The sequence below is a fragment of the Pongo pygmaeus genome, chromosome 9 (genome assembly GCF_028885625.2).
Source record: "Pongo pygmaeus isolate AG05252 chromosome 9, NHGRI_mPonPyg2-v2.0_pri, whole genome shotgun sequence".
NCBI classification, from domain to species: Eukaryota; Metazoa; Chordata; class Mammalia; order Primates; family Hominidae; genus Pongo; species Pongo pygmaeus.
In genome coordinates, this window is record NC_072382.2 from 13326975 (window position 1) to 13349200 (window position 22226).

At 54.1% G+C, this 22226-nt stretch overlaps 3 protein-coding genes across 6 annotated transcripts in view; 1 reads left to right on the top strand and 2 right to left on the bottom strand.

Moving 5' to 3' along the window:
- Nucleotides 1-2233: 2233 nt before the first annotated feature.
- FEN1 (flap structure-specific endonuclease 1) lies at nucleotides 2234-8206 on the bottom strand. 2 transcript variants are annotated; one of them, XM_054438251.2, is made up of 2 exons: nucleotides 7158-8206; nucleotides 2234-4132 (listed from the first exon to the last, which is right to left on the bottom strand). In XM_054438251.2, exon 2 carries the CDS (start codon nucleotides 4109-4111, stop codon nucleotides 2969-2971), a length of 1143 nt encoding a protein of 380 aa, XP_054294226.1. In that variant the 5' UTR covers nucleotides 4112-4132; nucleotides 7158-8206; the 3' UTR covers nucleotides 2234-2968. The 2 variants fall into 2 exon arrangements, with proteins under 2 accessions (XP_054294226.1, XP_054294225.1); XM_054438250.2 differs by lacking the exon at nucleotides 7158-8206 and adding an exon at nucleotides 6459-6724.
- On the top strand, nucleotides 6795-10340 carry TMEM258 (transmembrane protein 258). Its single transcript, XM_054438252.1, has 4 exons — nucleotides 6795-6931; nucleotides 8860-8969; nucleotides 9541-9677; nucleotides 10229-10340. The coding sequence occupies exons 1-3, from the start codon at nucleotides 6929-6931 to the stop codon at nucleotides 9665-9667; spliced, it is 240 nt and encodes a 79-aa protein (XP_054294227.1). The 5' UTR covers nucleotides 6795-6928; the 3' UTR covers nucleotides 9668-9677; nucleotides 10229-10340.
- Nucleotides 10341-10953: 613 nt separating this feature from the next.
- MYRF (myelin regulatory factor) overlaps nucleotides 10954-22226 on the bottom strand; it is a 35992-nt gene continuing 24719 nt past the window's right edge. Inside the window, exons 12-27 of one of the 3 annotated variants that reach the window (XM_054439101.2) lie at nucleotides 21938-22138; nucleotides 21552-21663; nucleotides 20889-20998; nucleotides 19974-20134; nucleotides 19827-19899; nucleotides 19466-19554; nucleotides 19106-19174; nucleotides 18602-18682; nucleotides 18367-18452; nucleotides 18082-18273; nucleotides 17586-17837; nucleotides 15845-15932; nucleotides 15537-15611; nucleotides 15077-15182; nucleotides 13588-13662; nucleotides 10954-13400 (exon numbers count right to left, since the gene is read on the bottom strand). In XM_054439101.2, coding sequence (XP_054295076.1) covers nucleotides 13320-13400; nucleotides 13588-13662; nucleotides 15077-15182; nucleotides 15537-15611; nucleotides 15845-15932; nucleotides 17586-17837; nucleotides 18082-18273; nucleotides 18367-18452; nucleotides 18602-18682; nucleotides 19106-19174; nucleotides 19466-19554; nucleotides 19827-19899; nucleotides 19974-20134; nucleotides 20889-20998; nucleotides 21552-21663; nucleotides 21938-22138 — 1851 coding nt within the window. In that variant the 3' untranslated portion in view covers nucleotides 10954-13319. Of the gene's footprint in view, nucleotides 13401-13587; nucleotides 13663-15076; nucleotides 15183-15536; nucleotides 15612-15844; nucleotides 15948-17585; nucleotides 17838-18081; nucleotides 18274-18366; nucleotides 18456-18601; nucleotides 18683-19105; nucleotides 19175-19465; nucleotides 19555-19826; nucleotides 19900-19973; nucleotides 20135-20888; nucleotides 20999-21551; nucleotides 21664-21937; nucleotides 22139-22226 lie in introns of all 3 variants that reach the window. The other 2 variants (XM_054439100.2, XM_054439102.2) reach the window with 2 other exon arrangements.

Here is a 22226-nt window from a genome sequence, read left to right on the forward strand (position 1 = left end):
AAACATCAGGACCCTCCAGAAAACACCAAGGCAAGGGTGGAGTGTGGCAAGGAAGAGCAAGGCAAAGTCCTTCTGATGACTCCCGTGTTCAAATGTGAGATTGTCAGTAATCTCACCAAGTTTCACATGTATCACTTCTCCTATTCATGAGGCAATGCCCTTGCCCTTTTGTCCTTCAGCTCTCCATTCTGAATTATTTTCTCTTTATTTTTACTTACTTGTTTTGAGACAAGGTCTGGCTCTATGGCCCAGGCTGGAGTGCAGTGGTGCTGCCATCTTAGTTCACTGCATTCTCTGCCTCCTGGCCTCAAGCCATCTTCCCATCTCAGGTTAATTTTTTTTTTTTTTTTTCTTGAGACCAGAGTTTCACTCTTGTTGCCCAGGCTGGAGTGTAATGGCGTGATCTCAGCTGATTGCAACCTCTGCCTCCTGGGTCCAAGCAATTCTACTTCAGCCTCCCGGGTAGCTGGGATTACAAGCATGCACCACCACGCCCAGCTAATTTTTTATTTTTAGTAGAGACAGGGTTTCACCATGGTGGCCAGGCTTGTCTTGAACTCCTGACCTCAGGTGATCCACCTGCCTCGGCCTCCCAAAGTGTTGGGATTACAGGTGTGAGCCACTGCGCCTGGCCTCCCTTTACTTTTAAACTCATTTCTAGTTTCCAAATAGTCTCCCTAAGTCCTATCTGCCTAAATCTTTCTCTGCAAGTGTGATCCCTCAGAGCTTGACTGCAGAGCAATGCCTCTTAACCATCCAACTAGAACAGCTCTCCTGAGCAAAAACATTTGTAGGCATCATTAATCTTCCCTGCAGTGTGCACACAGAAAGTTAGATTAACAAAATTCTATAGGAGACAAACTTACCTTCAAAAGACAAAAGAAAACCGCTACATTCTTGACCACCACAGGGTATAAGCCCTTAATTATGAAGAGCTACTGCACTGAGGCAATAACTCCTAAGAAATCTTAACATTTCACCAGGCAAGGTGGCTCATCCTGTAATCCCAGCACTGGGAGAGAACGGCACACGTAATCCTAGCCTTTAGGAGGCCGAGGCGGGAGGATTACTTGAGCCCAGGAGTTCAAGACCAGCCTGGGCGACAGTGAGATCCCATCTTTACAAAAAATTGAAAAATTATCCAGGCATGGTGGCCTGTGCCTGTAATCCCAGCTGCCTGGGAGGCTGAGGTGGGAGAATCACTTGAGCCCAGGAGGCTGAGGCTGCATTGAGCCAAGATCGCACTACTGAACTCCAGCCTGGGTGACAGAGCAAGAGACTCTGTCTCAGAAAAAAAAAAAAAAAAAAGAAATCTTACCGTCTTTAGTTCCTATCACCATTACTGCAGATTTAGAAGCAATCTACCTGAATCAGAAAACAGAGCTCAAATAAGTTGTGTGGCTTGGTATAATCTGGGAAAATCGGTTTCAAAAGTTACCTGCCCTTGGGATAGAACTTTTTGTCAACACCAGTTTTCAAAAAGTACCCTAGTTATGAGGCCGTTGCTGGGTAAACTTTATCCCATTCCAGCTTCAACCAGAGGAACCTGTACATCCTAGTTTCACATAAGATTACACTTGAAGAATAGGTTTCTCCATTAAAAGACTTGAAAACTACTGGTCTTCAGGCTCCCTACCTGTTTAATCTGTCAAGACATTGCCAGCTTAAATTTCGGACAGTTACATAAGTGTCCCTGTTAACTTCAAATGGCCCTGACAGGAATGCTAAAACATCGGACATTCAAATGGGCCAAGCTTTATCAGGATTATAAAACTTTCAAAGTTCAAAAACATGCCATCTCTATGGGAAACAATATCTTGGATTTGAGGTTACAAAAGGAACAAGCAAATGGTTTCTGAATGGCAGCTTTCAGTTTACAAGTAGTGGCAAAGTAAATGCTTGGATGTTATGAGGTAGTTGATCTAAATTGTGAGGCTTTCTTAAAGGCACTCCTTTGATCTCACATGGAGTGAGAGACTAGAAATCTATTCAACATATTAAAACTCCTCTCCCAGCAAGATAAAATAAACAAAGCATCCTCCTCCTAAGGGCTGAAGTTCCATCTAGCTGCTATGGCCATTTTATGGAGCATGGCGCCATCTTGTGGCCACTCTCAAACCAGCCATTGTTAATCGAGTGCAATGACAGCATGTTAAGAGTGAAAAGGAAAGCTATTTGGAGCCATGGTCACTTGGGATATTTTCAAATGTTCTCAAAGAACACGACATTTTGGTTACTTTTAGAATTTTATTGACTTTTTTTCTTCATAACTTTAAAACAAAAACAGCGCATGAAAACCAGTGTCTTATTCCAAAGTCTCAACTCAGCTGATTGCCAGATGAACATCACCATCTTACTCCTCTGAATAACTAGACACAAATTACATAGCAAGTTCGAGTTTCTGCCCACCCAAGACACAGCCAGTAATCAGTCACAAACACAGACACAGTCAACTCCAGGGGCTCCAGCTCTCTGCCTATCTTCTCTCAGCAGTTCCTCCCATCTGCTAAGATGCGCCTTCCTGATGGCGCTCTCTCAAGGTGGGTCAAGGCTGAACAAGACAGAAAAGCACAGTCTAGGTCCACCATCACCTCCCACTGGCCACCAGTTGGCCAGCCAGGAAATCATTTCTGTACATCTTTTGTCTCCCCCTTTTATCTCCCTCTCTCTTCTCCAAAACTTGTTGCTATCTATCACTTTCATGTAACAATGGACTTAGTGTCCATTAAACTGCCTGAGAAGTGGTTTGAGCCTGACATATTTTCCTGAGCTAAAAAAGGAAAAGTACCTCTGTGGCCTTCTTGCCATTAAGATCAAGTAAAAAAGGGACTAGCACTACTGAAAAGGGTCACACTAGAAAAGCCTTAGAATCCTCTCTCCACCCCGTGAAGGTTTCTCTGGCTGTAGCTCTTAAGGGTACAAGAGGGCAAATATTCTGGGGTCAAGGAGGTATAATGGGGAAACACATTTATTTTCCCCTTTTAAACTTCCCTGCTGCCCCAGTCTTTGCCTTCTTCTTAGTGGATCCCTTGGGTTCTGGCTCCTTGCGCTTAGCTGAAGAGAGTGAGCCGGTCACCTTGAAGAAATCATCCAGGCGGCCCTGGGTGCTGCCTTGGCGGCTCTTACTCAGCCTCTTGACCCCACTGCGGATTCGCTCCTCAGAGAACTGCTTTTCACCACACATGAACTTGATCAGCTCTTCTTCATTTGGCTCACTCCACTTCAGCTCCACAGACTCTGGGTCCAGCACCTCAGGTTCCAAGAAGAGCTGGTGAGCCTCCTTGTGGAGCCAATTTTCTGGCACAGGGTACTTGTTGGGGTCAAGTCGCCGCACGATCTCCTCGATGCTCTTGTGCTTCTGGATGAGGTCCACAGCCCGCTTGGGCCCAATACCCCGGATACTCTCACAGTAGTCACTGCCTAGCAGGATGCACAGATCCACAAACTGTTCCTGGTTCAGGCCCAGCTCCTGCAGAATCCGGCTCAGGTGGAATTCCTGGATTGGCAGCTTTTTGGCTTCACTGGCAGTCAGGTGTCGCATTAGCACAGGGCTGCCGAAGGTGAGGCAGTCCATGTCCTCGGTAGCCGCAGCATAGACTTTGCCAGCCTTCACCAGGGCAGCACAGCTGGCCTCTGCCTCGCTGGGTGCATCAAGATAAGGGATGCCCATGAGGCTCAGCAGATGTTTGCACTCATCATTGTGCTGCTTAGTGACCTTCACCAGCCGCTTAGTGAATTTTTCCACCTCCTGCTCGGCCCCAGCAGCTTGAGCCTGCTGCAGCTGCTTCTCTGCCTCAGCCCGCCGCTCACTGCGTTTGGCCAGCTCGCCTGACTTGAGCTGTGGCGGCTTGCCATCAAAGACATACACAGGCTTGATGCCGTTCTCCATCATGCGAATGGTGCGGTAGAACATGCCCATCAGGTGGCTGGTGGTCTCACCCTCCTCATTCTGCAGCACATCCCCACCCTGGCGAACAGCAATCAGGAACTGATAAATGCTCATAGAGGCATCAATGGCCACCTTACGGCCAAAGTAGCTCTTGATGTCATTCTCCCGGATGGCACTGGGGGCCACATCAGCAATTAGTTTGGCCAGGCCTTGAATTCCCATGGCAACACAGAGGAGGGATGACTAAAAAAGAAAGGCAAGTCAGAGACAGAGGAAAGGAGAAAGGTTATAACTGGTGTTATCTCACCAACTTCATGCCTTCAACTAAATTCCACACAACAAAAAGGACACCATGTCAGCACTGCTAAAGATAAAAAGATGAACAAGGTCCCCATTCTCAAAAAACTCAGTCTAGCAGGAGAATTTACTCAATAGTAAGGCTCAACGAGTACCAGAAATTGAACCAGGTGCTTAGAGAAATAAGATATTGTTGATATTCTACGGTAGCAGCATTATTTATTATACAAAAAAAAAAACCTGCAACATAGGTCTCCATCAAGGACCACAGAAGGCCAGGGTGCTTGGCCTGGCTTGAGGAGTCCAGGGACCATAATGGCAGACCTGAAAGACAGGCAAATACACCAGCTAAACAAACAGATCTGATTTGTTTTGAGTCTCTGGAGAACCCTGACTAACAAGGTAGCCTTGAAAAGGGATTGCAAACATATCTGAATGGAGGTGATGTGGCTTTCTCACAAGCTTCTCTAAACTCTTTTCGTCATCGCCTCAGCACATAAGAGTTTCTACTTTTATTATAATGTTGCTAGAGTTTCAAGTCTTTCCCTTTGCGTTTTCTCTCCACCACTCAGTCTGAAATGTTAACTCCATGGTTCCTCCCCAGGTCCTGATTTAGGGGTCTGGCATGCTGTAGTCACTGGGCTCAAAAGAGTACTGCACTTCAGAGTTCAGTGTTTCCCAGATAGCAGTGTTTCCCAAATCACCCTCACGATTTTTGCTACTTCCAACTAAAACCTGTACTTTCATTCACTTACAATTTTTTTTTTAAAACTAAACTGGAAAACTCATAAGCAATAATATTTGTGTTCTATTAGTTATATTTTAATATGTGTTAAATGTATAACTATTAAAAAGGATTTTTAGGGGGTGCAATTTAAAATCATCTTGCCATCCTGGCCAACACAGTGAAACCCTGTCTCTACTAAAAATACAAAAAAAAAAAAAAAAAATTAGCTGGGTGTGGTGGCGTGCACCTGTAATCCCAGCTACTCGGGAGGCTGAGGCAGGAGAATCGCTTGAACCCAGGAGGCAGAGAATGCAGTAAGCTGAGATTGTGCCACTGCACTCCAGCCTAGCAAGAGTGAGACTCCGTCTCAAAAAAATAAAAAAATAAAAAACTCATCTTGTACCCACTGTTGGTATGTGTCCAATACTCCAAGAAATATTCTACTGGGGCCAGGCACGGAGGCTCTGGTCAGTAATCCCAGCACTTTGGGAGGCCGTGGTGGGAGGATCACAGGAGCCCAGGAGTTCCAGGCTGCAGCGAGCTATGATTGTGCCACCACACTCCAGCCTGGGCAACAGAGCAAGACCCTGTCAAGAAAAGAAAAGAAGACAAAACAAAAGAGAAAGAAGAAACGGAAGACTCCATCAGGCCTTTTCATTGTTCCCACTCTTTCTTCACAGGGTTCTTTCTAGAGCATCAATGACTGTTCAATTCTTCCTTCTAATTCAGTCCAAACACTTCAGCATGGCATCACGATCTTTCATGTTCTGGTTCCCAACCTAACCTTACATTCTGGGATCTCAACAGAAAGCTGGAATAAGGCCCGCCTTTTCCCACTTTTCCTTAGCTGTGCCCTCCTCTCGCCATCCTCTCACGCGTCCTTCCAGGTCCATCCCTGGATTATTAATCAATTAATAATTAATGGATAATGAATTATTCATTTGATTAATATGAGTAATTCCCCTGTGAATTGCAGCGGCAAAAGATTCTGGCCTTGAATCTAGGCGCGCCATTTACCATCCGTGTGGCATTACCAAGCCACTGAGGTTTATTTTCTCATCTACAGAAGAAGAACGATTACCATGCCTATCTCTCAGGGTTGCTGCCAGGGTTAACTGAGACAACAGACGGAAACCTCTAATGTCCCCTCTCCAGGCCTGTTCAACCCTTCGGCTCTTGCCTCAAGCCGGCCGCGCTGCTGGAGTGTGGACTGAGGACCAGGCCATGTAGCCCTTGATCCCCTCGCGGCGTCCCACAGACAGGTAGGCAGGGAAGGGGCCTAAACAACTCAAGTGTCAGAAATGTTTCTCGTCCAAAGTCTTAGGAAAAATACAACACGACCGCATAAGGCGGAACTTATTACCGCTTTTCTACAATGGAGGAAAAAGAGGCTCGGCGTTTACGTGACTGGCCCAAGGCTCACAGGGGGAAAAGTGGCGGGACTGCTTGACTGCGAATCCCGCGCACTCCAGACCCCGGCTCCCCACGGCCCCCAGCGCCAAGCGGACCCCGTCGTTCCCGGAGGCGCCTCCCACGGGGTCTCACCTGGCCTTTGGGACACGAGGCCTCGGCGGCTAAAGCTTGGTTCGGGGTTGCCCCGGGCAGGCGGTCCTAAACCCGCTCTCCCTTCTCAGCTTAGCGGCGGGTCGCCTGACGTTCAGCCGCCTTCCAAAGCCCGCGCTCCCGTCACGTGACCTGCTTGCCACGCACAGCCTCTTGGGGCGTGTAGTGCACACTGCGTCCCCTCAGACGGCTGCTCTCATGGCAACCAGTCCCTCCAGGGAGAACAGAGTCTCTCAGCGACCCTGGCGTACCCTTCTCCACCGCTTGTCCCCACTCCACCCACACCAGGTCCCCGCAGGCCCCTGCTCCCTCTACACCCTAAATCGCAGGACTACAAGTCCCTCAATGCCACTTGCTCCGGAGGCACTTCCTTTTCCGGTTGTGCTGGGCGCCTGCTCCTGCCGACGTGTTCTTCCGGTGGCGGAGCGGCGGATTAGCCTGCGCGGGGCAAAATGGTGAGATCGTTGAGGGGAGTTCCAGACGGAGATGCGAGGACCCCTCGGGGTCTGACCCACACCGCGCTTCTCTCCTTAGACGCCGGAGATCCAGAGGGCTAGACGCTCCTGGAACCTCCGGCTTGGGCTGAAGGGTGGGGAAGGGGGAAGCCCCTTGCCATGAACTCCTTAGGTTTCTGAGCTCGCGTTTTCTAAGGGTGAGAGGCGTGGGGCGAAGTTTGAATACCTTCTAGTTTGTATATCTCTGTTATCGGTGGTGTGTTATCTTTATCTGGAAAGTTCTTCTGTCGAACCCGTGCCCATCCTACAATGCCCTGGGCAAATGTTTCTTGGTGAAGCACTTCCAACTCTCAGGCACTTGGCCAGACTCTCCTAGGAGCGCCCACAGCCTCTACAGATCTCTGGCCACGTTCCATGGACTTCTTTGTTTTCGGCCACGCCTCCTAGTGACCACCGTCTGACGCGCATCTAGCTCTGGGATGATGTCTATTCATCTTTGTATTCCCAGTGCCAAACAGGGCCCGTAATTGGAAGCTCAATAAATGGCAGTGATTGTCTTTATCATTTTGGGGGAAGGGGGCCGTGATTGTTTACTGAATTGAATTCCAGTGTCTCAGAACAATGGGGGCAGTTTAGTTCTCTAGAGTTGTTATGTTCTGGATTTTAGAAGCATTGGCTGACGGGTGACAATGAAGTTAACATTTGTACAGATCTTTACGTTTACAGCCCTCTTTCATAAAAGGCATTATCTCATCATCTTCCCTACAGCCTTAGGAAGGAAGCAAATACCTATTGAGCAAAATACTCCCTGCCAGGCACTAGGTGCTTTGATTCATCATCTTTCTTATTTTTCAGTCCTGTGAAATAGATATTGCAATCACTTTACTCAGACTCAGATTACTCAGTAGAACCAGAACTTGAACGTCTTGACCATAGCTCACAAGATTCCATAATAGCATAGGTAGTGAGGAAAATACTGAATTGGAAATTGAGGGCCAGGCGCGGTGGCTCACTCTTGTATTCCCAGCACTTTGGGAGGCCGAGGCGGGCGGATCAGGAGGTCAGAAGTTCAAGACCAGCCTGGCCAGCAACGTGAAACCCTGTCTCTACTAAAAATACAAAAAATTAGCCGGGCATGGCGGTTCACGCCTGTAATCCCAGCTGCTTGGGAGGCTGAGGCAGGAGAATCACTTGAACCCAGAAGGCGGAGCTTGCAGTGAGCCGAGTTCACACCACTGCACTCCAGGCACTCCAGCCTGGGCGATAGAGCAAGACTGTCTGAAAAAAAAAAAAATTGAGCCTGGGCGCGGCAACTCACACCTGTAATCTCAGTACTTTGGGAGGCCGAGGCAGGCAGATCACCTGAGGTCAGGAATTTAAGACCATCCTGGCAAAACCCCATCTCTACTAAAAATACAAAAATTAGATGTGGTGGTGCGCACCTGTAATCCCAGCTACTCGAGAGGCTGAGGTGTGAGAATCTCTAGAACCCGGGAGGCAGAGGTTGCAGTGAGCCAAGATCGTGCCACTGCCCTCCAGCCCAGGCGACAGAGTGAGACGCTGTCCAAAAAATGAGACTCCGTCAAAAAAAGAGATATTGAGATCTGGGTACCACCAGTCAGTGACTTACAGCAGGGGTTCTCAGCTTGGTGTCTATAGGCACTGGTCCACAAAGCTCCGGAAATTGTAGGCAAACTTTTTCTTGTATGTGGTTTTTCTCAGGCAGAGAGTTTGTACCTTTAGTCACATTTTCATAGTGGTCAGATCATTGGCCTCAGAAAATGCTAAGGACCATTGATCTGCAGCTATATTTCTGGGCTAAAATCAGCCTCTTTCACAGCAGCACCAGGCTCCTTGATAACCCCGCGTTCTCTCCAGGCTGAAATCATGGGATTCTTTGATAGCTGTGATCTCTTGCCCTCCTCTAGGAGCTCGAGGCTATGAGCAGATATACCAGCCCAGTGAACCCAGCTGTCTTCCCCCATCTGACTGTGGTGCTTTTGGCCATCGGCATGTTCTTCACCGCCTGGTTCTTCGTGTATCCTTTCACTGAGCAGCCAGAGGACCAGCATTAGTGATGTGGGAAGCTCAGGGAGAAACCACGCTAGGTACATGGACCCCGCCGGTTTTGTACATTGGATTGGGGCTGAGAGAAGGTAAGGAGGAGAGGAGGGCTGGTGATGCCCAGGGGCAGGTTATGGCCTTATTTCCCAAGTTCAGGTGAGCTCAGTTTGTTCTTTGGATTTCCAAGACGGTGAGCAGGGGGCCTGGCTGGAGTGGAGGTGGGGAATAGGGGTGCTACAGTTGGAAAGGTGGTGTAAGGAAGGGTGCACTCAGGTGTCAGGAGGTCTGAGGGCTAGTCCCAGCTCTGGCCCTCATAAGCTGTGTGACCTGGGGCAAGTGACCTAACTCCTCTGGGTCTCATTTTCTTCATGGCAGTGGAGTACCAGAGTCCAAGGCATCTCTTAGGCCCCTCTGCCTGGCTGCTCTGAGCCAGATAGGCCTCTCAGAAGGCATTGAGCCAATACTTTTCTCCTCAGAGTGCCGTGGGCTGGGCTCTGTGCACTCCACAGTCCACCCCTTCGCTTTGCCTTAACTGCTGTGCCCAGTTACGAGGTCACCTCTACCAAGTACACTCGTGATATCTATAAAGAGCTCCTCATCTCCTTGGTGGCCTCACTCTTCATGGGCTTTGGAGTCCTCTTCCTTCTGCTCTGGGTCGGCATCTATGTGTGATCACCCAAGGGTAAGAGCTGCAATGGGATGGACACGTGAGCCTCCAAGGCATAGCCCAGGGAAGCCTCCCCAGAGTCAGGTCAGCAGGGTCCTTAAAGCTCTTGCCAGCATGACCTCTTGGTTGATGGAGACAGACTCAGTGGAATGGGTAGGGACACTAGACATTTGTGCCTCTTTCCCTGCCCCTCATATGGAGTTGAGCCAAATGTGACTTTGTCAGTTCTGAGCTTACATGGCCCAAGGCCTTGATCTTCCTTTGGGATGTACCACGTAGAAGTGTGGACGCAGGCATCCCATGGTTGTACATTTACATTCTTAGAAGTCAGACCCCAGTGACTTGGAGAGGCTTCTGGGAAGTCAGCTGGCTGAAAGGGGGTCAAGATCCAGGGCTTAAAACTTGCTGCAGACAATCTACCAAACAGGCCACTGGGAATCAGCTGTGGTGGCTCATCCTCAGAGGTGTGTGCTCGATAGCCCTTGCCCCAGGAGCACAGGGGTGCAGGGAGAGAAGGAGGAAAGAAGGGCCATTGGTCTCATTTTGATACCCCTCTCCTCTTTTAGGTAACAACCAGATGGCTTCACTGAACACCTGCTTTTGTAAATTACTTTTTTTTTTTTTACTGTTGCTGGAAGTGTCCCACCTGCTGCTCATAATAAATGCAGATGTATGGCAGTCCTGTCTGGGGCCCATTCTGCGGGGGTGGTGGGGTGCTGGGACCTACATTGCTTCCCCAATCTCTTCCCCTTTCCCATTTCTCATCTGCCTTTCACAGTTCCTGCTGCTGATTTACTTAAGGGGGATGAGATTTGTGTGGCACCGGTGTTTTGTCATTGGAATTTAAGGCTTACCTGTGGATAGGGTCTGGGCCTACCCTTTTCTATTGTTTCTAGGACAAACTTCTCTAGGAACCCACATCGGTCCATTCTGCCCTAGGCCAGTCCCTGCCGTAAACATAGCCACCCTTCTCTGTGCTGGGACATCCTCACCATGCTCAGCTTGTCCCTCTAAGAAGGCTTTTCCCCTCGGTGGCTACTTTTAATGCAGGTGGGCAGCAGCGGGTGCGGGGGAGGGGAAGGTGTGGCCATGGGAGGGGCTGATGAGTCCACTCCTAGCCCCAGTATGAAGCTAAGAGGATAAGGGGTATGAAGCATCCATTTGGCCCTCTGGTTCAGGAGCTCAGAGATTCCAGGCTTCTCAGGAAGAACTTTGAATTCCAATTGGCCGTAGCCTCATAGGTGACTCCTCTCCCACCAGACCAATCCCAAGAAGAGACAAGGAGGCAAGCTCAGATACAAAGCAGTATTTATACATTTATTTATATATGTATATTTACTTCAGAAGAAAAGAACATTTCGGGGACAGGAAGCAAGCAGGCCCGGGGCTGCTTCCCTCACTGCCCACCTCAGAGTCAGAGTTGGCACACGATAAATACCAAGCTCAGGGAGAAGAACTGGGAGTTAACTGGGAGGTAGGGGGCGCTCTATGCACACGCAGGCTTCTAAGGGGGCAAGGTATGGGCAGGAGGATTTGCACTGGGAGGCCCTATGTACAGCTTGAAGCTAGGGGGAGATTAGCCCAGTGGCTACAGGAACAAACGCCAAAGGAGAGAGAAGGGAGGGATGACCTGCTGGACCCCAGGGCAGGGACGGGGCCAAGACACACACCATTGCCAGCCGGGCAGCTGGCAGCTTCTAGCAGGTGGCCCACTTACCTTCCCTGAAGCCCTTTTACCACAGGCTTAAGGCAACTTTGGTCCAAGGTTGACCCCCTCAAGCAGCTTGGAGCCCCAGCCTGGCCCCAACTCCTGCACTGAGGAACCCCTCCCCAGGCATGGAAACAGAGCCAGCTGCTAACGGGTTTGGGGCTGTGCTGTGTCCAGGTGGGCTCCAGGGGGTAGTGGACAGTCACTTTCCAGTTAAGGACTGAGGGGCTGCAGTCCAAGAACATGAACCCCCATTGAGGAAGCCCAGGAATCCTATTACACGGAGTGGGGCTCGGCAGTTTTAAGGCATAGGGAGGATTCCCCCAGTGGGAGGGAGAACAAAGTCATCCTAAGGAAGGCTCAGCCCCTGCATGGTATGGGAATCGTAAAATTCCTATGTCAGCGGAACCAAATTGGGGAGGGGGCTGGGAGGAAGCTACCCCTGCTATTCCTGCATCCCCGTGCTGTTCCTTATCCTGAGGACAAGTGCTTTGAGATCAATGGCAAAAGGGGGCCTGCAGTTCATAGGCTTCAAGGATTCAGCTCCACTATAGAAAGGCCTCCCATTCAAAGCTGAGAATGAGTGGTGGGACAGGGGCAAGGCCTGCTTCCCAAAGTGGTGGCAGCATACCACAGGGCAAGGACAGCAATTCCCTTTCCCATTTCTGGACCCATGGCAGACATGGCTAAATGAATACCACCCTCCTTCCATGAGCCTGGATGTAGCCTCAGAATGCACCAGGCACCACTAAGAAACTTGAAGGTGGCACTTAAGATACAACTTCTTCCCTAACCCAGGGTCTTGGTGGTCGGGAGTGGGATGGGTGTCTGAGGCTCCCTGGGAGGGATCAGAGTCAGAGCCCTGTCTTTGCAAGTGTCACACCCCTGCTCTGGCCCACTGAGCTTTCTAGCTCCACCCTTCCACTCCTTCCTGCCCTGGTTTAAGTGCATTTAGTAATTACTTCATTAATAACGCAAAAGCTACTTGCATCTGCCCACCAGCCAAGACCAGGCTGCTGCTTGAGGGATTCCTGCTCTTCTGCTCAGAGAGAATGATGTGGTCACTGATCACTGTGAGCTCCAGATGCTCCCAGGAACGCAGGCAGTGAAGCTGCAACACCATCTGGGGGCTCAAAGGGAATTTCCTCTTCCTGGATATTCCTGGTTCAAGGCTCTAGGGCTTACCTGGCCCACTGGCCCCTACTGGTTCAGGCCTGGGAAGGGCTGAGGGTGGCTTCACCAGGCACTGAGTAGACTTAAGGCACAAAGTCAGTTTCTCCAACCCATCCAGGGCTGGCCTCGGCTGCCCTGGGACTTCTTTGGAGCCAAGCCCTCCCAGGGAGAAGAAACCTCCTGGGCCACACTTAAAGCTTAGAAGTCCGAGTCTGGCGTAACAGGCAAACCCCAGAAAGTCCACTACCAAGCCATCCCCCAGGGAACAGCTTTAAGGGGGAGAGCCGTCTGCCCTCCATTGACTCATGGGGGTCCACCCAAGTCTCTTAGGGCTGGATCCAAGCCCCTTGCTGATCTCAAAGGTGGACAGGTCCTCTCTCCAAGAGGGTTGGCTCCAGTCTCAAAAGGGGAGGCAAGGGAGAGTGGGCTCTGAACAAATCAGGGCCACAGGCTTCCCCTTCCCTCCAGGGCACCTGAACCAGCCCTCCAACCACCACATCTGGAAAGAGGTAAACTGGTCCTGTCCTGGCCCCTAGGGGGTACCAGGCAGGAAGGCCCAGCAAGTCTCTGGCTCTCAGGTTCCCTCTGTGCCGTGAGGGGCGACCAGCTGGAACAGCAACTCCAGTGTGAAGACTTCCAGTTTCACCAGTCTCGGGTAGGGCCAGTGAACAGCAGAGCTGGCCTGCAGCGGGCTCCAGTGTAACACCATTGCATCCAGTGTTGGGGGTACCTGGGCACCCCTGGTCCCTGGTGTGGTGCTGCCTCAGGAGGGCGGCTCAGTCACACAGGCGGTAGAAGTGGAAGTAGTAGTCTGCGGCTGGCTGGGCGAGAGCCTCTGAACTGCAGTTGGCCTGACCCTGGGTGGAAGGAACGTGGGAAGGTGAGGCGGCTCTGGGGGTGCGGGGCAGACGGCACTCCCTGCTGACATTGCTTGACACTGTGCCCCAGCCCTACCACATACTGTGCAAACCCCCCATTCCTCAAGCCCCATGTCGCAGACAGGGGTGCCCAGACCTCCGGGGTAGGTGGGATGCCCCTGCTCACCAGCAGTGCCACCCGGAAGTGGTAGGTGAATTCACGGAAGGACAGGATGGTTATTAGCCACTGGTGAGAGGTGCCCTGGAGAGAAGGGAGAGAGGGGTCAGGACAGACTGCTGCCCTTATCCCAACCAGCATCTCTCACCACGGCTGTCGCAGTCCTGGAGTCTGTGGGGAGTTTTATGAAGGAAAAAAGCAGAGAACTTTGAAGAGATGGGAAGGAGCATGTTCTGCTTTGGCAGAAGGAGCAATGGCAGCTACTCCATGCAGACCGTGCCCGGGACTGGCAGGTCCACAGCCACCTCCACCTGGCCCCAGCCTCCTTCCCAGTCCTGTTGTGCTGGGTTCCCTCACCCATTATGCTCTGGGCACATCAAAGTATTTCATTAGCCCCATCCTCAGTACAATCCAGTGACACAGTGCTGCTACTAGCCCCATCTTCTGGATGAGGAAACTGAGCCACTTCCTAAAAATCACACAGTGTGGCAAAATCACACAGCTGGGATTCAAACCCAGGTCTGTCTGGCTGTCTCCCTCACAGGGTGGCATGCAGCCTGGCCTCAGGCAGCTTGCCCATCTACCTGAGGCTTTGGCTGTGTGTCTGTGATGTGGTTTCAGGCCCGAGCACCTTGTCTGCTGCATGTCTAGCTGGGCTCTCCCTCTCTCTCGGACACTGTCTCTTCTGCAGGGCCACGGGGCTCGGGCCTCCCTCAGAAGCACCCCCACCTCTGTTGGAGGTGCTTTCTGCACGTCTTTTCTGCCTCACTATAGAGTATGTTCTTGGAAGTCAAAACCTGTGTCTATTCCACCTCTCTCCCCTGCAGCTGGGCCCACCCAGCACAGGGCCTGGGACAGATGGGGCCCCAATCAGTATTTTCTGAGTAAACACAGGAATGGGCGAGAAAAAATAATCACTACTTCCCTTCATTTGTCCTGAGAGTCTTCTCCCATGGCCTCTTAGGCTCAAGGAGAAACTGGGGGTCCATCGGCCCCAGGGACTGTTATAACTTCAGGTTACCTGGCCAGGGAGGAGCTCGCCATCCAGTTCTCCCGGAAGAGGTGGCCAAACATGGAACTTGAGGGGCCCTCTAATGCTGCACATCTAGCTGTGCCACTTCCCCAACCTGAGCATGAGGTTGGCTCCTTCCTGCTTCTGCAGACACCTCCAGTGAGCCACAGCCCTCCCCACCATGGGCTCCCAGACACCCGCCTGTTTCCATCATTGCACTCATCCACATTAGCGCCTGCGAACTGCTTTCTTCCCCAGGTCTCCAGCACGGCAGGGCCGGGAGATGCTCAGCAGAGTGGAATGAACAAACACGGGCACGCGTGCCCCTCCCTGGGACACAGAGGCCCAGGCCCCAGAGTGTCTCTTGTGGAGATGGCTTCACTCTATAACTCCCAGCTTCTGCTCCTTGCCCATTTGGGGGCCCCGTTGTGCCAGGAGAGAAGCAGCTCGGGCCTGGCCAGCCCGCAGCTTCCCAGTCGCACCTACCTGGGTGTCCTGGTGGGTGTGGAGACCCTGTGGAAGGCCCCCCTCCTCACATGGCTGCTCCTTTGACCTCAGGCTGCACAGCACCACAGACACGGGGGAGGAGGAGCTGTAGACAGGCCCAGTTACCAGAGAAATGAGGTTCTGGAGTCCCTCAACCCCAGCCCCTTCCCAGCCAGCCTGCCACACACCTCTGAATCTCCACCCAGCCTGAAACACCGCATAATAACCAGGGCCCTCGAACAAAACCTTTCCCATCGACCATCCCATGTGGTCCTCAGCCCATGAGGCCAGGTCATTTAGCCAGTTAGCCACGAAGTAGGCAATGAAGTCAGCACTCATCCCACCGTGCAGGAAATACCAGAGACTCTCCGGCTGTCCTCAGACTTGGCTGTTCTGAGGCTCTGCGGGAGATTCTCCCTAGCTCCCCTCCTGCCTCCCACTCCCCCGCGCCGGCACTCACTTCATCTGCAGAGTCAGGCTGAGGTGCAGTGGGGTGCCGCTGCTGACAGGGATGTGGTAGGTGAAGTTCCCAGGCCTGCAGGGGCAAAACTGGCACCTTAGCCTGAGGGCACCCTGCCGCCACCACCCCCCCTGCCATGGACTCCTCAGCCCCCAATCTGTACCGGAGCCCCACAGACGCCTGGAAAGGGGCTGCCCTGCCTTATGGGGGAGGCTCCTCCCTGAGAGGGCAAGTTCTGGGCGATCTGTACCACCTGGGCTCATGTCACCTGAGGACCTCCCTGGGTGAGGGGAGGGAGCCCAGCCCACCTGCAGGCATCCCCTGGAGCACAGTACTGGGAGGTGATGGGCATCGAATTCTCCAGCACCTGGATGGAGGTCAGGGAGGGCACCGGCTCTGCAAGGAGAGAGGCTGTTGGGGCAGGAGTAAGGTGACAAGGCAGGACACAAATGAGAAGCAGGCAAGTCTTTCCTTGCCAGACTTGGAGCAGTCACTCACACCTTAGTATGAATAAGTTCCAGGTTATTTTTTTCCAGACCTCCACAATGGCCAGCATCACACTACACCCTTTCCTCAGCAGCCCTAGGACTACTCAGTTCCCGTGAGCCTGACGTCTGCCTCAAAAGAACTGGAACGCCCAGAAGTAGGGATGGGTCTTCACATCCCTTGCTAGGTGTGCAGGAGCCCACTCAAGGCCTCTGTTCCTGACTGCGGGCATCTCTCCCAGTTCTGGGTTCAGAAACGTCAGTTACACTGGTAGCTTGAAATCAGCAGTGTTGACAGCATCACACAAATCAGGCTCCCCTCTGCCCCGAGGCCGATGATTACACCGCTACCAGCAAGCTGCTCCTTGCAGCCTCCCTGAACAAACCAACTGCAGGCTGGCTGGCTGGGTAGGGGTGGGACTGAAGTGTGACAAGCCAGATGGGGGAGACAGGCCTTCTTGCTCATCTAGTTCACATATAGTCTTGCTGCCGCCTGACTATCCACCCAGGAAGGGGGAAGCCGGGGCCGCTGAACATTTGCTGGACCTGGTACGTTTTCAGCTCTGAGGCATGACCCAGGGACCCAAGGACCCCAACAGGATCCAGGACACCCTGTGTGGTCAGGACAGGTATCAGATACATACTGGGCAAATTCCAAAGGTCTTTAAAGAGTCAGCTCAAATGTCACCAACTCCAGAGAAGTTTTCCCTGATCCTCCCCACCTTCGTCCGGATTAAGTGTCCTCCTCAGTCCCAAAGCTACCTGCATGTCCCCTCAGAGCCTCATCACACTGCTGTGTTTTCATCTCTGTGAGGTCTTTGGGGACAGGGGGGTGTCTGTCTTCATCACCCCCAGTTCCCTGTACAGAGCCAGCCACAGAGTGGCAGGCAGCTCAGTAAACGGGTGCCTGGCAAACATCTCCCCCGTGGGGTTCCCCCATCACATTGAATTTCCATCTCTGTAAGCCACATTTTCCAGGCTCTCTTTTTCTTGAAGCCACAAAACCCATCAAATCAAAGTTGGTGAGAGCAGAGCTGCCTGGTTGAAGCCAGGAAGCCTCCCAGCCTCCCCTTCAACCCCCAGGGCAGCCCCCAGTGCAGCCCCCAGGGTACCTCAGAGGAACCTAGTTTGAAAACTGCAATAAAAGGTTCTGTAGCTTTCTTAAAACCAAAGATCCAAGGTTTGGGAAACAGTAGGGGAGACCTGGTGTAGCACCCTCCTGGTGCTGGCATGGTGAAGGAGGAGCCAGGCTCGGGATCAAATACAAGCCCTGCCTCGGAAGGGCTGTATAACCCTGGGCAGGTCACTTCACCTTAGTCTCCATCCCATTTCTTCAGCTGAACAATAGGAACAACAATTCGTTTCTCGCAGGAGTGCTGTGAGGACTAAATGGGATGATCTATGTAAGGCTGCAGGCGTGATTCCTGATCCTTATTCTGTGCTCAGCAAATGTCTATTGACTGACAAGTCTGAACCCAGACAGTCACATGACTGGGCTGAGGTGGGCCCTGGCCAGTGAGCCTTGCCAGGCTGGGCTGGGTAGTGTCAGGGGTACGGCAAGTACCTGACTGGCCCTGGGCCCAGGTGGGCTGAGCAGGGCCCACGCTGGACTGGAGGGCCCCTCGGCGGGCCCGGCCATGGAAACCAAGGCTGGGACTGTTCTTGGCTTTGCCCTGCCCCCCAGGGAAGGGGACTGCAGGGCTGGCCAGAGGCTCCAGACTCTTGTGATGCTTGGAGTGGCCAATGCCATTGACTGAAAGACCCCAGGACTTGGCTCTGATGTTGGTGACTGGCAGAAGGGCCATCTGGCTGGGGCCTGTGGATAGAACCAGGGACAGGCTAAGAAGAGGGAGGCTGGCTGCTTCCTGTCCAGCTGTCTCTAGGGCCCCCACAAGACTGAGTGAACCCCATGTGTCTCTTGGTCCTCTCAGGGGAACTTCCCAGTCATTGTCCAGAGCCTCGTTCTAGGCTCCAGGAGACCCTCCCACCAATGAGTATTTGGGCCTTTCTCTCTACTCAGGTAGCCCCCGCCCCAAGCCCCAGCCCAGAGAAAGCCTTACCTGAGCGGTTGGTGCTGGGGCTGGGACTTGGGCTGAGAACATGGCCAGGGTTAAAGCTGGGGCCAAGACTAGGACCAGTGGTAGGGTTGGTGGTGGGTGAGGAACAGCAGATGACAGGGCAGGGGTGGCTGGAACACATGTCCAAGGTGCGGACAGCAGAACCTGGGGCTGAGCTGGTGAGGCTGGTGGTCACTGAGGAGGCCAGAGGCTGTATGAGCCGGAGGAGCCCCCGAAACAGAACATAGCAACCTCCCTGTCCCACCCCAGACCTGCCCACACACGCACCCAGCAGCAAAGAGGGCTGTATGCCTGGTAGCCCAGTGGTCACGGGGGACTGTCGGAGCTGCGTGGTCCCAAAGCTCTGGCTGGACCTGCTGGGGAAGGATGGGCTGAGCTCAGAGGGGCTGGGAGAGCTTGAGGGGAGAGGGCCTGACAGTCCTGGAGAGGCAGAGAGGGAGGGGAGGGAGGCAGGAAGAGGGGCAGCAGGAGCCAGAGGAGAGGGGCGCCGGTCAGCACGTACCATGGGCACAAGGCCTTACTCCCCCCAGGGGGCTGGGGCCGGAGCAGGGCCAGGAGACAGGAAGTGGACACGGCAAAAGAGCTAAGGGGCAGCAAAAAGGCAAAGGGTGAGACAGGCAAAGGGGAAGAGAGAAGAGAAGACACAGTCAGAGGTGGCCCCAGGAGCTGGGGGTGACAGTGGGCTCACAGAGCCCAAGGCCCTGCCCTGGCCCTCCTTCCCCCTACCCCATGTTCCAACCCCAGCCCCTCAGACAGCCCTGACTCGCAGGCCCAGCTACCTGGAGGGGCACTAAACAGGCCAGACAGAAACATCGGCGTCAGCAGGGACTGGGAAAGGCTGCCCACCCCCCAAGGAGGCCCTCCCTGGACCCCCACAGCACCCCAGCAGGCTGAGAGGCTAAGGATGAACTCCTTTAGAGAAGACAGTCTCATGGCTCTCCGACCTGGGACTGCCCACCAAAGCCCCACCTGGCCTGGTGGCTTGGCTTGGCCTCCAGGAACCTACCCATCAGTGTCTACCAGGTCCTCCTCTGTGCGCAGGCTCAGCACGTACAGTGTGGACATGGACACCACGCTGGAGCCACAGAAAAGGGTGACCGTTAGAGCTGGAGCCACCATCCAGTGCCCTCTCTCTAGGACAAGGCTGTGGTCCTTACTCCTGAGGCTGGGCTCCCAGGTGATGCCTGCAAAATGGGTCACCCCAGAGGGGAAGAGGCAGAAAGGCCCACCTCACCGAGACCTCAGCTGCCTGATCTCCCAAGCTACATCCTCCTCTTCCGCCAGGCCTGAGCCCATGGGCAGCTGACTCCACTGGGCAGCTCCACTTCCCTAGTCAGCCACCCTGAGAGCCCAGGGGACAAGTCACCTGAAGGCCATGACCACCACCAGGGCGATGATGGTTCCCTGCAGGAAGCGCTGGCTGATGCAGGCCTGGTCCGGAACCACGGACGATGACTGAGGACCAAGAGGAAAAGTGCAAATGCAAAGAGGGCCAGCCTGAGGCTGCCCCCAGTGGGCTCTGCTGGAGGTCGGGGGGGCGGTTAAGGGGGTGCCCCGTTTCCCCAGTGGGCAAAGGAAGAAGAAAGAGAAACAGGGCTGGGAGGGCTACAGAGTCACAAGGAGAGGGAAGCGCCAGAGGCAGTGAGGCTGGAGAACTGCAAGCCGGAAAGGGAGGCCACAAGGGGGGCCCCCTTTCCAACCCGCCTGCCATCCCTGCTCACCCTTACCTTGCTGGCCACCTTGGGGGGCCTCTTCTTGTGAGGGACACTGCCTGCCCGGCTGAACTGGCTCCCTGCATGGCTGCAGCAAGAGGGCCAGGATCAGGGGTGTCCCTGGGAAGAAGGGTCTCACCTTCCCTCACCCCGCACCCCTACCTGAAGGCGCCCGAGCTGCCGGTGGACTTGAGGCTGTCGAGCCGCCGCAGCTTGGCCAGCTTGTGGCTCCAGCGCTCCAGCTCATCAATGCGCGTCTCCAGGTTGTCTGTCAGCTTGCAGAGCTCCTTCACGGCCCCCACATTCTCCATGAAGATGCGCTCCTGCCATGGGCCATGGGCCATGGGCCAACACAGAGGGCCCAGTCAGCCCCGGGAGCCCCAGGCTTCCAGACATCAGGGGGCAGGATGGGCAGCCACTGTCCTTGGCCACTGAGAGGCCCTCAAAGCCTCCCTACCTGGGCGGGCCCCTCCAATCCAGCCTCATCTCCCACAGCTCCTGTGCCTGTCTCCAAGCAACACCTTCACCTGGGCTGTCCCACCTACCTGAATGGCCCTCCCCACTCCCTGCCAGAGCTCTCGTCTCCTAAGCCTGAAGGCTGCAGCCCCGGGATCTGCCCCCTCGGATGACTGGTGTCTCAGTTGTCAGCACTTTACTATTCAGCTGGGGTGGAGACCTATTACACGCCTCCTTGGCGCCCAGACTCAGGACAGGTAAGTGACAAACGTCGTCCTCACAATAAACCACGTATTTCAGCCTGGAGATAACCATACAAGGATGTCTTTGCAGTTCTATTACCCGCCCTCATTTTACTGGGGGTGGAAGGCCATGGCCCTCTGCAGGGTTTCTCTTGCCCTTGATCACACAGGCTCCAGGGGCCAAATCCCTACCCACTCATCTCCTTGAACACTCACCCCTCCCTGTGGGGTTCAGAGGGCGCTCTGGAGGCAGCATGAGAGCCGAGGGTGCTCCTGCCTCTGCTCTGCAGTGCCCCCCAGTATCTATGGAGATGATGAGTGTCCCCCAGCTGGCTCCCCCCTTGCCTCTGGGCTCCCTCCCATTCCCCCACCCACAGACCTTGTTCACCACCAGGAAGTTCTCTATGGTTTTCCCATTGGCAAATATCATGTCTCCGGTGTCTTTCACAGCCTCAGGCAAGATCTCCTTCACCTCCTGAGCGATGACACCTGGGGGCAGGGCACAAGCCAAAGATGGGTGGGGGGGATGGTAAAGGGCTGTTCACAGCTCTGTAATGTACGGTTGGAGCAGGATTGGAGAGGGTAAAGTTCTGGAACCCAGAGATTTGGATTCCAAGGAGCCCTGGAGCAGGGGGATCCCACGAACCAGTGTTCACAGGATTGCAATTCCAGGGCTCAGGTGTAAGGTTCCCGGGCTGGGGTGGGGCGGATTCCTGGGGGTAAGGATCCCAGGGGTGGTGGGTAGTATTCTGGCAGGTTAAAGGTAGGATTCATCTAGCGCGAAGGGCGAGGGTCCCTGGGCCGCGATTCTGATTCTCGGATTTCCACTGACAATGGGGCGAGGTTCCGGGGACCTGGAGAGGTGCGATTTTCCGAGGTCTGAGGGGCGGGACTTCTAGAAGGCATGATTCCCAGGGGCGCAGTTCCGGGAGTCAAGAGGAGGGGTTTCTGGGGGTAGGATTTCCAGGTGACGGGGGCGAGGTCACTGAGGCCCGAGGTTTCTGGGTTTCCGGACCCCAGTCCGCACCAGCCCGGTCCCTACCTGTCTCTGGCGCGGTGGCCTCGATGCCCGCGCTGGCGGCGAACTCGGGCTTGTATCTGTAGTGCACCAGCCGCATGCGCGAGATCCTCTTCAATTGCTCGGTGGTGTCCACCTGCGGGGAGCCAGGCCCGGGAATGAACCTCTCCCCTCCTGCGGCCGTCCCGGAGCAGGACCCGGAGCCCAGGAGGGCGGCAACCTGGAGGCTGCAGTGCGGAGAGGAGACCCCACTCCTGGAGTCGTTAGATCGGGATTCGAGGCCAGCCTCCCTCCCTTCCTTCCCCGGCAGCCCCGCCTTTCCGCGTGGTCACGCCCCCTCCCCAGGAGCCCCGCCCCGGCGGCCCGCTCCAGCCTCTGGCCCCGCCCGGGCCCCATAGCCCTGTCCCCACCTCCTGCACGTGTTCCTTGGCGCGCAGGTCGGAGGGGTGCATAAGCGAGCCCATGACCTTGACATTCCCGTGCACAACCAGCGCCTCATCCGGCCGGTCTGTGTTGATGCCCACGCGGCCGTGGTGGAAGACGGTGTCGGGCACCTGTGCCCGCTGCCACAACACATCGCTGTCGCTCTCGAACTGGCCTGGGTTGGAGGCCTACCGCGAGTTGGGGCTGGATCAGTCCTGGGGGATAGGGAGGGGACCTGCAGGGCCCTGGGAGCAGGGGAACTCCACAGCAGCCCCT